General features: G+C 36.3%; 1 protein-coding gene across 3 annotated transcripts in view; it reads left to right on the top strand.

Annotated features, from left to right (window-relative positions):
* Positions 1–17,916, top strand: part of RyR (Ryanodine receptor) — a 1,703,288-nt gene that overhangs the window by 1,240,642 nt on the left and 444,730 nt on the right. For all 3 annotated transcript variants that reach the window (XM_090399345.1, XM_090399347.1, XM_090399344.1), the window contains exons 85-86: positions 5,003–5,115; positions 9,102–9,156. In XM_090399345.1, the coding sequence (XP_090255471.1) occupies positions 5,003–5,115; positions 9,102–9,156 (168 nt within the window). The remainder of the gene's footprint in view (positions 1–5,002; positions 5,116–9,101; positions 9,157–17,916) is intronic.

The raw sequence follows: 17,916 nt of genomic DNA, 5'->3' as shown, positions 1-17,916 counted from the left end.
CAACCACCCACCTATCCATCTCACCAATCCTATATCCATTCCCATATGTTGTAGTTTACGGATTAGAATTCCATGTGGTATCCTGTCAAATGCCTTAGCCAGGTCCAGCAGTATCACTGTAAACCCGTTACCCTTATCCAGTTCAGCCATCACTGTGTTATAAAACTTGAGCAAGTTACTGAGGCATGATCTACCCTTCACAAAGCCATGCTGTCCCCCATACAGTATCTCATTTTTCATCAATCCATTCCTGTATTTTTCCCTTGACTTCTTTCTCCAAGACCTTGACAACGACTCCTGATATGCTGATCAGTCGGTAATTTGCAACCGTAGTCTTGGATCCTCCTTTATGCAGTGGAACTATTTTCCCCTCTTTCACAGCTTCAGGACTAAACCAGACCCGAGACTCAGATTAAACAACATGGTCAAGGGCACTGGCAAATATATGTATTAACTGTGGCAAAAGAATATTGTAGATATTTATATTAATACTTAAAATGTTTATTTTGTCATTAAATTATTATTATTAGCATATTTATACATAGTCAGTAATTCTTTTGTGTGTAATTAATTTTACTTTTGTATTTTCACATCATAATTTTATAAAATAAGTGTTATAAAAATTTAATCACAGGTTCACTCAGTCAAATCTGACAATTTAGTTCATAGATGCGATATAAAAATTATGTCAAATATCAATCACTGAGGATTTATGGATTAGGTATTTTCATTCCACTTGTTTCGTATAAGAAGACTTATCCTGAAACGAATGTCTCGCTGGAATGTTTATGTATTATAATGCAAAACTATTTGAAATAAAGATCTTATTAATTGAATCCCTGTATGAAATAGAAGAAATTAATCATGTTAATAGAAAAATGTTCCTTCATAGTGTGCCGTGACGTGAAAAAGGTTGGGAAGCACTGATCTAGTTTTCCATTCTACAAAATCTGAAATTAATTCTTAACATATTATTACATAATATGTTATTGAAATATGTTAATATTAACATATTAACATAATTCATAACAGAAAAATTTTTCTTTATTTCATTCATTTTTAATTTAGACATATCTTATTCTTCCATTCTGAATTTTAATATTATTATATTAACAGATCTTTAACTTTAGTTGTCATGAATAATGACCAGGTCCTACATCAACTCCTCTACTTTAACATCAAAGAGTAAACTAATAAAACTAATCTTGATTGTACTGTGATCAGTTTAGCTTTTGTTTTTACCATCTGATGATATTCAGGTCATGTTATGTAAATATTGATGTTTAAATAAGTTTTCCTATCACAAGATGATTCATTTTTGCAAACTCTTACCAGTAAATCACTATGATAATTTCTTTGACCATATGCTTCATTAACTATGGCTTGCTCATCTTCATTATTTCATTCTCCAGTGTTGTTAATCATATCACATGTGATTAAGCATGTTATACTACTTCAGCATTTCTTCTATATATGTACAATTCTGTAATTTTTCATAAAAATCTCCTTTTCTTCATGATCCTTATGGTTTGATAGGATAAGTTTCCATTGGCCAGAAAAGTTTGAAAGCACCAGTTCTTGTCTGATCACTGAAATGAAGCAAGCCTGAGCCCAGTTAGTACTTGGAAGGGTGCCACCTGGAAACTCTGGGTGCTGCTGGCATTCAATATTATATTTTTTATACTAATGCCAGGAGTATCTGGAATAAAGGAGATGAATTGGTGGCATTGATTGCATCAGCCTGGCCAAAGGTTATTGGGATCTCTGAGATGTCGTTGACAGAAGATGGCATAATAACAGGAATAGAAGTAGCAGGGTACAGCATTTTTCGCAGAATAAGAAAGGAAAACGTGGTGATGGAGAACTGCTTATGATAAGTGATAACTTCTGTTCTCTAAGAGTGGAGACTTTGGAAGACAGTGACACTAATGGTTTTTAAAGCATGTAGTGTGAGGTAGAGGTGGGCAAGACAGGATGTTTAGTAGGATGTTGCTACAAGCCAAGGAGCACAAAGGGTGGTGAGCAGGAGATGTTTAGGCAGTTGAGCTTGGCAAGTGCAAGAAGAATGATTGTTATAGGAGATTTTAACTATAGCAGTATAAGTAGGGAAGAGAAAATTGCATGCAGTCATGAGGGAATGGAATTTCTGGAATTCTTGAGGGACAGATGTCTTAGACTACATGTAATAGAGGTTGAAGAGTTTTGGATTTGGTCATAGCATCAGAAGAGCTGATAATAACTGAGATGACATCTCTACCCCCCATTTAGAGAGAGTGACCATGTGGTTTTGACTTGAAAGATGAATAGACATGTAGGAGTATCAAAGAAATGGGAACGTATGTGGAATTATAAGACAGGTGATTTAATAGTCTTAGATATCAACTTGGGGCAGTTCCATTGAGGACAGAATTGGAAGGCTGGGATATCATTAGTGCATGGTAAATTGTGAAGGAATATTTGTTGACAGCAATAGTAAACTGTATTCCACGAGTGAAGAAGAGGACACAATTTGGTGTAAAGTGGATGACAGACAATATCAAACAGGAACTTCAGATGAAAAAGAGGTTATGGAAGAGATATAAGGAGCGAGGTGGAGAGCAGATGCATGAAGAATATAAGACTCAGGCCAGGAGAGTGACTAATATGGTAAGGAAAGCAAAACTGGAATATGAGAAGATACTTGCACTAAGATCCAAAGATAACCCTAGGGAATTTTTTTAGCTGTGTGGCCAGTAGGAGGAGAAATGGTTGTGTGACATTGTGGGATGAAAATGAGAATAGAGTGACTGATGCAGAGGACATAGTGGAGTTGTTCAATGAACACTTTATTAGAGTAGTTCATCCTGAAGAAGTAAGTTTTAATACAAAAGGGATAGGGTAGGTTTGAGGTTTAGAGGTGCAAGAAGAGAGTGTGTTCCAAATACTGAGTACCCTGGATGTCAGTAACGCTGTGGGACTGGATGATATTTCACCACGAGTTTTGAGAGAATTTGCTAACAGTTTCATTAACGTGGCTTTTCAATGAAAGTCTGGCAACGGAAAAGGTACCCAAGGAATGGAAGGAAAGTAAGATTTGCAACTGCTACCGCCCTTATGCCATTGCATAAGGGCTGTAGCAGTTGTAAAGATCTCGGAGAAATTAGTGAGGGACCATATACAGCATTGGGCAGATGAGGGTAATGTTATCTGTGAGAGTGAACATGGATTTGTTAAGGGGCACTCTTGCTTTAGTAATATGATTGCCTTTTATAATAATGTGACAAGAGTGGTTGATGAGGGAAAGGCATATTCTGCTTTTTTATTTGGATTTTGCAATGGCATTTGACAGGGTGCCACACGATAAGCTGATATTTAAGTTACAGCACATGGGTTTAGATATTGGGTTAGTCAGCTGGATTCAGGATTCAAGATTGGCTGTCTGAAAAGTATCAGAGAGTTGTTTATGGTGGGGCAGTATCAAGGAGGCAGAAGGTTACAAGTGGGGTCAGACAGGGCTCTGTACTAGGACCTGTATTGTTTAACTTTATATCAATCACATTGTCAGTGGATTGCAGGGAAATATTCAGTTGTTTGCAGATGATGTGAAGCTGTGAAGGGTTATTAGTAATAGTGCAGATGTGAAAACCCTGCAAGAGATTTGAATAAACTAGACAGGTGGGCAAATAAATGGGGATGTGTCAGTTTAACGCAGCAAAAGGTAAAGTGTTGAAGTTTGGAATACATCGATGGGAGGCTGCATAACTCAATTAGAGGAGCTGTACTGGAGGAAGTAGGGGAGACAAGAGATCTTTGGGTGATGATTGATAGAAACCTGAAATTCAGGGAACATATTGCAAACGTGGTGAAGGTAACACAGAGGATTGCTGCAATACTGAGAGGGATGCTGACCTGCAGAGATAAAAGAGTTATCATTCCATTGTATAAGACACTGATTAGACCACTTTTAGACTATTGTTTTCAAATTTGGTCCCTGGGATTTGAAGGGGATAAATAAACTGTGGAAAGAGTACAGAGGCGAATAACATAGATAGTTTCAGGACTATGCAATGTTAGTTATTAGGATCGGCTGAGAGAATGTGGACTGCAGTGTTTGGTATATAGAAGAAGGAGAGGCGATATGACTGAGACCTTTAAAATTGCCGAGAGATAGTTACAGGGTTGACATTGAGAAGTTCTTTCGCTTGGTGGAACAGCTGGAAGGAGCGATGACAAGAGGTCATCCTGGAAGTTGCAAAAGGAAGCTATGAGCAAGAGGGTGAGGAGTTTTTTCTTTGCATGGAGGGTAGTTGAACTGTGGAAAGCATTGCCTGATAGAGTGGTGAGAGTAAGAACGGTCAATGAGTTTAAGGAGTGGTATGATAGACTTTGTGTTTCCTAGGAAGGACCTCCCACTGAGTCTTTTGACTCCATGCAGGCCTGAATAATAATAATAAGAAGAAAAATAATAATAATTTCATCTAGTCTTTTTTTGTCTCTTTATTCAGTATAAGTACTATTCCCCTTTCCTGTTTTCATCAGATTTTGAATACACTTTTCACTTTTCCAATTCCTGTTCATCTTCGTTCACTTATTCCTATTCTGTTCTATTAAATATCTATTCTGTACCATATCCCTAATAATGTGTTGTATCCTTCCAGTTCTAACATCCATGTTACAATTAGAATTTTTTGTTTAGATGAAAGTGTAGTCTCATCTCTTGTCTCATCTCATCTCCTGTAGACATTCCTCTTGAAACTACTTCATGCATTATCCTCTTGCCATCTTAAATGACAATTTTCTGGGATCCTGCAGGTTACCACACCCAACAACTGGTATACCGGATTACTTGTACTCTTTGTCTCCATAAGCAGGAAATATATGTTCATATATTAATTTCAATATATGTTAATCATATATGTCATTATATACGTGTGTGCGTGATATTCTTATATATATGCTCTTATATATATAGATAGATAGATACACACATGCTATTACATTTGATCATCATTAATTTCAATAGCAATCATTTGAAGATGCTGAAAAGAAAGTAGTGCAAGAAGAAGAAGAAGAGAAACCTGATCCACTGAGTCAACTTGTGGTGGCATTTTGCCGTAATGCCACTACTGAACACAGGTGATATCTGTTTTAGTGAATAAATAAATAAATTGACATGATGTTTCTGTTGTTTCATTAGCTGAATATATAAAACCTTCTTTTTACACAGTAAATATACATGATTAAAACCTATGGTTGATGTCATTTTGAACTAGACTTAAGCATTATTAATCTCCTATCTGTCTAGTAGTTCATCATGTCATGCCTTAAAGCTACATTTTGAATTTGCTATGATCTATTCTCTTCATAGAAATTTCATATGTATAGTGATCTCTCATGTCAGTGCCACATGATTACTTTCACTGACTAAAGGCATCATGTACACTTCATTAGTGGTCACATCCCAAGATGCTATCGGCAAGTTTAATTATTGTGTTCCTCATGTTCCCTTAATCTCATGCTGCATCCTTAATTATTTTTTTTTATGTTGCTCCTGCCCATGAAAGGCTATTTGTAAACCTATAGTATGTGATGGGCTAAGAATTTTTTTATTTTTTTTTAATCAATTTTATATACATATTTTTTTATATTTTTTCATTTTATTTTTTTTACATAATCTGGAAACCTTGCTCTAGAGACCAAACATGGAACTCTTTCAAGTTACTTCAGGCCTCTAATAACCAGGTGATGTGAGTGGTCTCACATCACCTGGTGTGAGACCACTCACACCAGGTGATGACATCCATCTCCTACCTAAAGACAATCACAAACATCCATGCCCACAGTGGGATTCGAATCCCCCCAGTATTGGAGAAATGTACGTATACTAGCATCTGGAATATGTCGTTTTCTGCTTCTTCCAGTCTATATTCTCAAAAGTGTTCTTATCCATCTTTCTTAGCATTTCATTATTCCCATTACAGTTAAAATATCATAATATTTGACTGCTACCTGCTCCTTCTACAAAAGTTATATAACATTCACTCAGAGAAAGTGAGAGAACCTTGATATATTTTCTCCAGTAGCAGAATTCCAGATAGCTCTCAGCACAAATTGCTGAATTATGATAACTAATAAAATCTTTTTTTTTTTTTTTTCAAATTAATTTCTTTTTCAGGAGGTGCAAGGTACTATTCCCTTATTCCTGACAAACCATTATTTTATTTTTCAATTGTATGATAAATTGCACAGTCTAAATTGGCACCCCTAACTGAAGTCTTTAGTATGTCTCTACCTTCACAGTCCCACCTTCCATTGTGGAGGTAAGTTTTACCTCCACAATGGAAACTGAAACCTTTCTGAACAGGTGATTCTACACAAACTGTCCATTAGTATTTGATATGCATCCAGTTATTCATTCTTATAATGTTTGAGAGAGTCTCACAGCTTACTTCACGACTCTGTTCTAATATCATGATTTCCGAACATCAAGGTTCATTCATGGAAGATCTCCAAAAAACCTATTTTTATTAAGAAATCATGTTCTCTGCCTTTGAGAGCATTTACAAGGTGGACGTTATCTTTTTTTTTTTTTTTTTTTTTCACCTTCAATGGCATTAATTTGGCTCTCCTTGTATACAAAATTTACCATATTGTTTTGCTAGAAATTTCGTCAAGTGGCTTGAGAATCTGAATGAGAGATGATCACTTGTCAGATTTAATTCATATCATTATTTTTATCATTAATGTTCAGTATGGGACTCCCCACAGAGCTTGATCTCTTGCTTTTCATTTGCTTTATTAATGAAACTTCTATCTCCTTTTGTGATATTATTATTATAGATGTTCCTCCACAAAGTCTAAGAACTCATCTTGGATGGCCCATTAAACACTGATACTTAAAACCTATCATCTCTCTCCCTCTCCTTGAGCATGTTCACCTAAGATGTACTCACAACATCCAATGATAACTCATTCCATTCACTCACCACGTGCCATAAGAAGAAGAAGCTGAACCTTGCATGCTAACCATTCCTAGACAGAGATGACCCTGAGTTCTATCTCCACGATCCATAAGCTGCACAATCTCGCTTGTGCCTGTACTGTAAGACTTGTATGTTGTATCATTTATCATCTTCTCCATTTATTCTTCAAACTTGAAGACCACATTCTCTCAGTCTGTCTTCATATGCACAATTCCAAAGACTAGTTATCATTTTGGTTACATGCTGCTAAATCTTTTCATCTACACCCCCACTCTCCATCTCCTTGGAACCCAGGGTACCATATCCATGCATGGTTATCCAGATATGCCTCATCAAAGCTTGTAAATTTTCCTGTAATAACTTCCTTATTCCTATAAATAAGTATTTTCCTTAGCAGTGCTCTCATATATAACAGCTTAACCACCTTAGCAATGTGACTTCTAAACTTTAACTTATTGTCCACAATAACCCCTTTAAGTCTCTAGTTTCATTGACTATTTTCAACAATATGCGACCTCCCTCAGTGAGTTCTGGACTCCTTGAAGGTACCTCTTAATAATAATAATCTAATGCAATCTAGAATTTGTTATTTTTATGATTCAGTTTACCAACAACAATAATCTGTATATTGGCAATCTTTGGATACTCAGTGAGCATTGTCTATATATCTGAATAAGTTATGTATATACTTAAGTATAAAGAGCTAATAAGCTTCATTTCGGCAATGAAAACATTACTTAAATTAAGGGGATATTAAATCCCACATAGTTTTAAAACCGAATAAGAAACTCAAAGATTGGAATCAGAGAGTTTACACTTTGGTATTAGGTCTAGCTACTCACTGATGAAGCCTCAAAAAAGGCTGAAACCGGTCTGGGTAGTGACCTCCCTCCATAATGTAATAACAGCATACATTTCCTAGGAAATGTGTTTTTACATTATGGAAAATACCTAAGAATAGCGATCTGAACTTTCCCCACCTTTGCAACGAGTCGTCCGGTATTGTACTATGTACTAGAGTCACTTGCATTAGCTCACGCTAAGTGATCGCCGATACTTTATAGTTTACTATATTCGGCAAGAAACTCTCTGATTCCAATCTTTGAGTTTCTTATTCGGTTTTAAAACTATGTGGGATTTAATATCCCCTTAATTTAAGTAATGTTTTCATTGCCGAAATGAAGCTTATTAGCTCTTTATACTTAAGTAACTTAACGGTTGCACCTGTTTGGAAACTCGTATCGCAGAGTATATAAGTTCTTTTCGCTATACACTTTGGTATTAGGTCTAGCTACTCACTGATGAAGCCTCAAAAAAGGCTGAAACCGGTCTGGGTAGTGACCTCCCTCCATAATGTAATAACAGCATACATTTCCTAGGAAATGTGTTTTTACATTATGGAAAATACCTAAGAATAGCAATCTGAACTTTCCCCACCTTTGCAACGAGTCGTCCGGTATTGTACTATGTACTAGGGTCACTTGCATTAGCTCACGCTAAGTGATCGCCGATACTTTATAGTTTACTATATTCGGCAAGAAACTCTCTGATTCCAATCTTTGAGTTTCTTATTCGGTTTTAAAACTATGTGGGATTTAATATCCCCTTAATTTAAGTAATGTTTTCATTGCCAAAATGAAGCTTATTAGCTCTTTATACTTAAGTAACTTAACGGTTGCACCCGTTTGGAAACTCGTATCGCAGAGTATATAAGTTCTTTTCGCTATACACTTTGGTATTAGGTCTAGCTACTCACTGATGAAGCCTCAAAAAAGGCTGAAACCGGTCTGGGTAGTGACCTCCCTCCATAATGTAATAACAGCATACATTTCCTAGGAAATGTGTTTTTACATTATGGAAAATACCTAAGAATAGCGATCTGAACTTTCCCCACCTTTGCAACGAGTCGTCCGGTATTGTACTATGTACTAGAGTCACTTGCATTAGCTCACGCTAAGTGATCGCCGATACTTTATAGTTTACTATATTCGGCAAGAAACTCTCTGATTCCAATCTTTGAGTTTCTTATTCGGTTTTAAAACTATGTGGGATTTAATATCCCCTTAATTTAAGTTATGTATATTTTGGTTATCTGTCAACAATATAACTAAACCATCTGTCTATTTTGCATTTTTTTAGTGGTGGTATGGCTGAAGATCAGTTGTATATGCATTATGCAGTAATATTTAGCAAGGTTAGTAGACCCTTTTATGTTCTCTTGTATTTTAAAATTATATCAGATACTAGTATTTCCTTTTGTGTTCTTTCATCTATGATGAATTTTACATAACCAAAAAACAATAACTGTATTAATGTAATGTCTTACTAATCAAGAATGTCTTTACGTCCTTTTTTAATGGATAATATTTCTGTTCTTTATAAGAGTTAATTTTTTCATCATTTATTGTTATTACTATTGTTATTACATGACACCTTCAAGGAGTCCAAAGACTTATCGAGGGAGGGCACCTACTCTACAACTCTGTCTCCACCACTCAATCCACCAACTACAGCGAACTGCATCATCTACACATTTATGGAAAAGAATAATGCAGTAATCACATTCAGTGGATAGCAGTCAGAACAAATAATGTCAATGTATACCTGAGCTGTTAATTAATTACTAATTACTTTATTAATTACACCTAATAAATAGTGAGTAGTGTCTTTCTCCTTTCCTTTTTTTTTTTCGAGAACTATTTCAAATCATCAGAGCACCTAGAGATCTAGCTATGCTGAGTCCTTATTTTAGGAACTAGAAACTGCAGCCAAACCTGAGTAAAGCAGAGGTGTCATGTTTTCATCTCCCATAAACAGGAAAAACTCAAAATGAGATGAAAGGTCAAACACTAAAGTACAACCCAAACCCTAAATATCTAAGAATTCACACTGCACAGGACATTGATGGTCTCTGAACATCTCACAACACGTGCTGCTAAACTGGCATCCTGCACTAACACACATCCAAAAGCTTGCTGGCACATTGTGAGAAGCTCCAGCAGAGGTGCTCCAGACTGCAGCTTATCAGCGTGATCTATGCCCCTTCTGAATATTGTATGCCATGTGGCTGAACAGCACAGGCAGACCTCTAAGGTCAATACTCAACTCAACACTAGCTTAAGACTCCGCTACGTTGGCTCCCAGTTTTGAGCAATATCACCATGCCACATCTACACAAGAAGCAATTCCTTCAAAGTGAATATTCAAATATGATGAACAATCCACATTGATCTGGAAGATCAGAATGTGGCCAGAAGAGCAGCAGAATATGGCCTACTCAGATCTTGTCATCCTCCCTTGAAAACCAGAACAGCTGATCGAAGGGATTTAGTATTTCTGATGCTTGAAAAAAGAATGGAACAATACAGAGATCCTGTTCTATCGATATAGAAGTTGCAAAGGATCGAACTAGTCAACCATTTGGCTTTGATCTTCCTCATTGCTCCTGGCGAACACTCAACTTCTTACTTGACCTGGTAGGAGCACAGCATGTTAATACTCCTAGGGAATTTGGAATTCCTGAATCATTGTTCTGATTCAAGAATTCCAAATTTAGACATAAATTTATGATTCAATTACAACTGACTATGTGTAATGGTTTATTCTTATATTTCTATTTCATATATTTTGTTCCTTATGATTGCTTTTAATTTTAATTGTACCTGCTCTGTACCCATATGATTAATAAATAAATCAGAGCACGAAGTTCACAAGTTGCTAAAAGTTTCACAGAAAAATGGAAGCCTTACACATTCCATATCTGCTTCACACTGGACAGCTCCCTAATCCTTTCATGAAGAGCTTGTTAACAACTCATCTCTTAAACGGGCATGAGCTGGTGTTTAAGCCAAATGAAATATGGTTAAGTCATCCTTATACTCCCGAAATTATTGTTAAATGATCTATACTTACTTTTGTGACCATACTTGTGGTAGTAGAAGATGTACCTCTTGTGTTTCCTGAGGGGGATTAGCAGATCTCCAAAATGATCCATATTAAAAATGGCTAAAGGAAGTGGTAGGAGAGAGCCCATGGCACTCTCCTATTAATCCTTTATCCAAGTGTAAGCAAACAAAGTTTGTGCTTGTATCTTCAGGACTGGGGCAACTCGTAGCAAAAGTGGACTGAGTTCACATCACTTTCCTTAGTATCCTATCCCATAGTTTCCTTAGTATGCTAGCCTGGCTGGCCGAGTGGTTAGCATGTCCACTCTCCAGTCAGGAGGCTGGGGGTTTGAATCCAACCGTGGGCATTGATGTTTGTGATTGTCTGTGAAAAATACTAGTGGTGGTGTTTGGTGGTAGATGGCATTGGTGTAGATGGTGGTTCGTTGTAGTTAGTGGAGACAGAAAGTTGTAGAGTACGTGCCCTCCCTCGACGAGTCTTTGGACTCCCTAGAGGTGTCATGTAATAATAATAATAATAATAATGCAAAGCACATCTCCTTGTGGACATGTATAATGCTATGCATTATGGGAAGGGTCACTACCCAGACCGGTTTCTCTGTAATAAGTGCAGGGTTACCTCTCCAAAAACTTTTGAGATCCCCCAGATCACCCAACAATGAGTGACCTGAAGGATCAAAACTCAGCGTTGTTCCCCTGTAACAGGCTCACCCTATCACTGAGAAGAACTCTCAGCATTTTGCTCTACCCAGTGGCAGGCTCACCCCACCACTGAGCAAAACCGCTCATATTTCATCTGAGGGATAACAGCAACAGCTGTGCCTCAGTTAACTTCATGGGATACAGGGTCTCTTCCAAGGTCTCTTCAGTGGGATCCAGATCCAGAGGTGATACCAATGTTGAAGTTTGTTATCACCTATTATTGAAGCTATTATTAAATTACTCTGGAAAAAACTTCCAACATTTTTCTCTGTCCAGAGTAATTTAATAATAAGGTGTGACACCTTTTGGCAACTGGCATATGGAAATATGACTTCTGCATTGCTAAAACCTTGGTATCACCTCTGGGTCTGGCTCTCACTGAAGAGACCTCAATAAAGGTCAAAACCAGTCTGGATAGTGACCCTTCCCATAATGCATAGCATTATACATGTCCACAAGGAGTGCTTTGCATTATGGAATACTAAAGAAAGTGATGTGAACTCAGTCCACCTTTGCCACGAGTTGCCCCAGTCCTGAAGATACTTCAGCCGCAAACTTTGTTTGCTTACACTTGGATAAAGGATTAAACTAAATATATAACCAATGATAGGTGTGTGGAGCAGGGGGAAGATAACATTTTTTAAATAAAGTGTCAGAAAGTGGGATGTGGGATATTGTTAAATAAATATCCCACATCACACAAAAAAGTAACATCAAAAACTAACTATGATATCAGTATTACTTGTAATAATAAATTGTGCATTAAAGATTTGAAGTTGGTGGAAATTTTTATATTAGATGAAATATGCCAGGGGGGTTAAAGAATTAGTTAATTGTTTGGCTAGTTTAAAAGAGAGGAAGAGTTAGTAGGTGCTACTATGGAGGATTATTGGATTTAAGAATTTTAGGCAAAGGCAAACCATATGTCTGGGGCGGGAAGGATAAAAAAAAGTTTGAGCTTTTTAACTAATTCAGGGGGCCAAGATGTAATGCTTTTAAGTCTTTTTAATTTTTATTTCTGGGAATTAGTGGAGTCATAATCTACAAATTTGTAAGTGGTGCAGTCTGTGACAACTCATTTATTTTCTGATTGTATTCATTAGTATTGAAGACCACATTAGCATATTGGCTCTAGTAATTGGCATATTTCTTATTGCATAATTTATAGAGCATGAAGAGTTAGCTTTAGAAGCGATATCTTTTAGGTGATGAAGCTTATATCAGGATATTAGCTACATCAAGAATATTGTTAGTAATATGTGAAGAAACTGCAGACACTGCACTCTGTATGCAACATGAGGTGTAATATTTGAACTTGATGAGGCACTACTGCCAAGCTGTAGCTGAGGCTAAGGGCAGTGATGGCTGTTTTTTCAAGTCTTTTTTTAATTATTATTATTATTATTATTCGTGACACCTCCAAGGAGTCTGAAGACTCATCACGGGAGGACACCATAAGAAAGGTTTATAACAACTTAGTATCTTATAAAAATATCTCTGAAGGCTGCATACATTGTATGGTTAGATTTATCTGAAATATAAGAGGAAATACTCCAAAGTTGAGAATAGAAATTACTTCTGTAATTTCTATTTGAAGAAAACTAATGGTTGCATTAATAGCAGAGAGTAGTACGTAGCATTGGTGATATGTTCTCAAAGGAATACACAGTTTACTGCATCTGTAAATTCAATGAACTTTACATGAGTGAAATTTGATTTTAAACTGTATACAGGTAGGTATAATTCCTGTATCCTTGCATCATTTTAAAAAGGGTGCCATTAACTTTTTCTTAAGGAAGTACGATATTTTGTTAGACTGAGTTAATGAATGAGAAATGAACTGAAGGAATGAAAGATAGCATAAATGAAAGAAATGGAATGAAAGCTAGTGAGACTGAGGGAGTGAAAGAATACAGAAGTATAAATGAGGAAACTTAAGTAAGATGTGGCAAAACGAGAGATAGTGAGACTACCGGAATGACAAAGTGTGAAATTGTCAGTATGCTAGATATAACGAAACAGTTATTCAAAAGGAAAAATGAAATTAGGAATATGTGGAGTGATATTAGACATCTAGGGAAACAAATGAAAGCATGCAAAAGAATAGAATGAAAGAAAAAAAGGGTAAAAGAGGTGATAAGTGATTCGAGAATAGCAGTGTATGGAGATTCCATTATTAGAGGATTGATTAATGAGAGAGTCCATAAGGTATGCTATCCAGGAAGAAGAATGAGCAAGATAATTCATGCTTTGAACATGAGAAGGAAATAAACAAGAGAATTAGTGGTGGTTGTGCATACAAATGATTTAAATGGACATAATGAGAATGTAAGGGAGAATATCAAGAAGTTATTGAGGAGAGTGAAAGATAATAGTATAGTGGAAAAGGTTGTCAGTGTGTTGTGAAGATATGACAATGATAAATTGAGTCAGAGAGCCAAAATCATGAATGGTATGCTAGCAGAGCTGTGTGAGGAGAAGAGAGTATAGTTTGTGGATGTATGGCATGTATTTGAGGGAAGAATGGAATTATATAGACATGATGGATTGCATTAAATTGCTTCAGAGTGAGTGAACTAAAGAAACTGTTGCTAGATGGAAATGCCGTGTGTGTGATTCAAGCAAGAGATCAGAAGTGAGAGATGAAGTAAAAGATCAGGAGAATGATATTAAAGAGACAGAAGCACTTGGCAATGGAAAAGTAGTTGTGCGAGAGAGGAAGAGAGAAGAGAAATGTAATTACGGAATGAGAATGGAAATGGGGAAATCCTGGTTGGACAGAGAGACATGGCATAGGGAGATTGGATTGTGGAAGTAGTAGCAAATGTATGTATGGGAATGATTAGTATAGAAATCGAATAGATTTGGTAATTTGATTGGAGTAGCTAAGACCAAGCAGATATATTAGGTAAGCAGTGATAAAGGGTGATTGGGCAAGGATAGGTGTGGGGAAATACCAACCAATAAGTGTCTTAAATAGAACTTCTTATAGACCTAAAAGTGAACAGCTGTATATGTTTGCAAATAAACAGAGAACAATTAAAGGAAATGAAATGGTTTCACTTACTGAGTTTATTTGTTACAGAATTGTTGAAATAAGTGAAAAATGGTTGAATGAAAATAATATCCTAACAGGATAGAAATGGAAGGGTACAGTGTTTTTCGCGAGGATAGAAAGGACAAGAAGGAAGGGTGAGTGCTGCTGATGATAGTAGGGAAATTATGTCCACATAGGGTAGACATGAAACAGGGAAATAGTGGTAATGATTATGAGGCAGTGCGATGTTTGGTGGGGATAGTGATGAAGAAATGTATAAACAACTTGAGTTAAACAACTAAAAAAATAAAAGAAACAATTGAAAACAATGAAAATACTAAGAAAACATTTATCAGTTGGCAAAAGTCACATAACTGCAATAAAAGGTAATAAGGAACCAAGAACAAATCCTAAGCAGGCTAGAAGAATTTTATAAATAACTCTATAGTGATCCTTCAATAAATAAATCAAATATAAATAACTCTTCTCTATCACATATGGAATTCATTCCACCATTCACATCAGATGAAATAAAATAATAAAGTTACAATAGCAGTAGATGAGGGAATGGCATATACTGCCATTTTCTTGGACTTAGTAAAGGCATTTGACAGGGTGCCACATGATAAGCTGATATTTAAGTTGCAGCACATGGGTCTGGATGTCAGGTTGGTCAACTGGATTCAGGATTAGCTGTCTGATAGGTATCAGAGAGTTGTGTATGGTGGGGCAGTTTCAAGGAGGCAGAGGGTTACAAGTGGGGTCCCACAGGGCTCAGTACTGGGACCTATATTGTTTAACCTTTATATCAATGACATAGTCAGTGGATTGCAGGGGTATATTCAGTTGTTTGTGGATGATGCAAAGCTGGGAAGGATTATTAGTAATAGTGCAGATGTAGTAGCCCTGCAAGAGGATTTGAATAAGCTAGACAGATGGGAAAATGAATGGGAGTCTCGGTTTAATGCAGCAAAATGTAAGGTCTTGAGGTTTGGGACACTGCATACTCTATGAAAGGAGCTATACTCTATGGGGTTGATGATTTATAGAAACCTGAAATTTAGGGGACATATTGAAAAGGTGGTGAAGGTAACACAGAGGATTGTTGCAATAATGGGAAGGACACTGACCTACAGAGATAAAAGAGTTATCATTTCATTGTATAAGACTCTGATCAGACCACACTTAGACTATTGTTCTCAGATTTGGTCCCCAGGATTTGATGGGGATAAATTAATTGTGGAAAGGGTACAAAGGTGGATAACAAGGATGGTTTCAGGACTACAATGTTAGTTATGAGGATCGACTGAGGGAATGTGTACTGCAGAGTTTGGTAGATAGAAGAAGGAGAGGTGATATGATTGACTTTTAAACTGTTGAGAGGTGGTTACAGGGTTGACACTGGGAAGTTCTTTTGGTTGGTTGAAGGGGCCATCCCTGGAAGTTACAAAAGGAAACTGTGAGGAAGAGGGTGAGGGATGGTTCCTTTGCATGGAGGATGGTTGAACCATGGAATGCATTGCCTGATAGAGTGGTGAGAGCGAGAACGGTCAATGAGTTTAAGGAGTGGTATGATAGACTTTGTGTTTCCTAGGAGGGCCCTCACACGATGAGTCTTGATGGACTCTGTGTTTCTTTGGAAGGACTTCCTGCGATGAGTCTTTTGACTCTATGGAGGCCTGAATAATAATAATAATAATAATAATAAAACAAGCATTAAAACAAATGAAAAATGGAAAATATCCTGGTGAAGACCTAATTCACATAGAATTAATTAAATGGGGAGAAAACAAGCTTACTAAATCTATTCCTAGAAGAGGGGAAGATACCAGAAAATTGAAAAAATGCTACTCTGATACTGTTATTTAAAAAAAAGGGGACAAAGAAGAAGTAAAGAACTATAGACCAATTAGTATTCTCTATAATCCGTACAAAATTCTCACAAAAGTAATAACAAACAGGTTAACACCTCTTCTAGACTCAAATCAACCAGTAGAATAAGCAGGATTCCATAAAGGCTTTAACACAATTGATCATATTCATGCAGTAAAACAAATAATAGAAAAAGCAGAAGAAAACCAATTGCCTCTCTGTTTAGCCTTAATTGATTATGAAAAAACATTTCATTCCAAAACTAATGCAATAATCAAAACACTCCAGAATCAGGGAGGTCCTGGAGAATATATGGACCTCCTCCAGGCAATATACTTCACTGTAACAGCAACAATTCAACTTCACATGAGTAGCAATAAAATATCAATTGATAAAGGTGTTCAACAAGGAGACTCTCTATCACCCAAAATCTTTACAGCAGTCCTTCAAGAAATATTTAATACAGCAATCACTCGAATAGTGCGCCTAATGCGTTCTTTAAAACAGGTGCATTAATCAAAAATGCACTAATCGAATACAATAGCTATGGAAAAAAGTATAATTCGTTCCTCAAATTTCTTTCTTGAACCTTAATTTTTTTATAAAAGAATTAAGGTATGTCTCAGGGCCTAGTTAAAGGAAAACCATGAAGCTGAAAGACAATAAAATATATTCAGAATATAAATTTTATTATTCTACTTCTTAATAAAGAATTGAGCTAACATAGTTTGGCGGGCATTTTGTTTCTTTTTTTCATACAACTGACTGTATGGCCCTATTGCATCTTCTACTCTTCTGCAAATTTTACTGCTTCTCTCTTCATCAGGGTCAGCCTCTAAGCATTGCTGCTTAAAAACTTCGATTGTACGAAAAATATTTTCAAATTGTTTCTGTGAAATCCCTTTTGGCTGACTATCAATGGTTAAATTTTCTTCATATTCTTCGGGATCTTCCTGCTGTGCATCTAAATTTAGCAGGTCAGAGTCACTCAATTCTTCAGAATGAGATTTAATTAACTCTTGGGCGTTATATTGAAGTGGTAAAAGAAATAAAGTACAAATTGGTCGCCAATATGCGAAATCACGTGCTTTATAGATAAAATTTTCCACCTGTTATACAAGCAAAATAGTTACCACTATAATAACTACAATGATCATAAAAGAGAAGTTAATTTTCTGACGTATAATAATAAACAACTCATCCCAGAAGACTGATTGATTACCCTATTATCGGAATGGATTCTCCTTTTTGTGACATGTGCAGAAGTGTTGAAGGATCTCGAATCTGTGGGTGTACTATAGCAGACGACATAAATTTTGGCGGTAAAAATTTGGAACATAGTATACATAGTGTACATGGAAGGAGTGTAGTATGCCATTAAAAATAACTTCATAAAATGTTTTAAATCGGTAACTAAATTATTTCATTCTGGTGAGTG

This window comes from Typopeltis vanoorti, chromosome 10 (assembly GCF_054136105.1).
Source record: "Typopeltis vanoorti isolate ZY-2024b chromosome 10, IOZ_Tvanoo_1.0, whole genome shotgun sequence".
NCBI classification, from domain to species: domain Eukaryota; kingdom Metazoa; phylum Arthropoda; class Arachnida; order Uropygi; family Thelyphonidae; genus Typopeltis; species Typopeltis vanoorti.
This window is presented reverse-complemented; position numbering and strand designations above follow the sequence as displayed.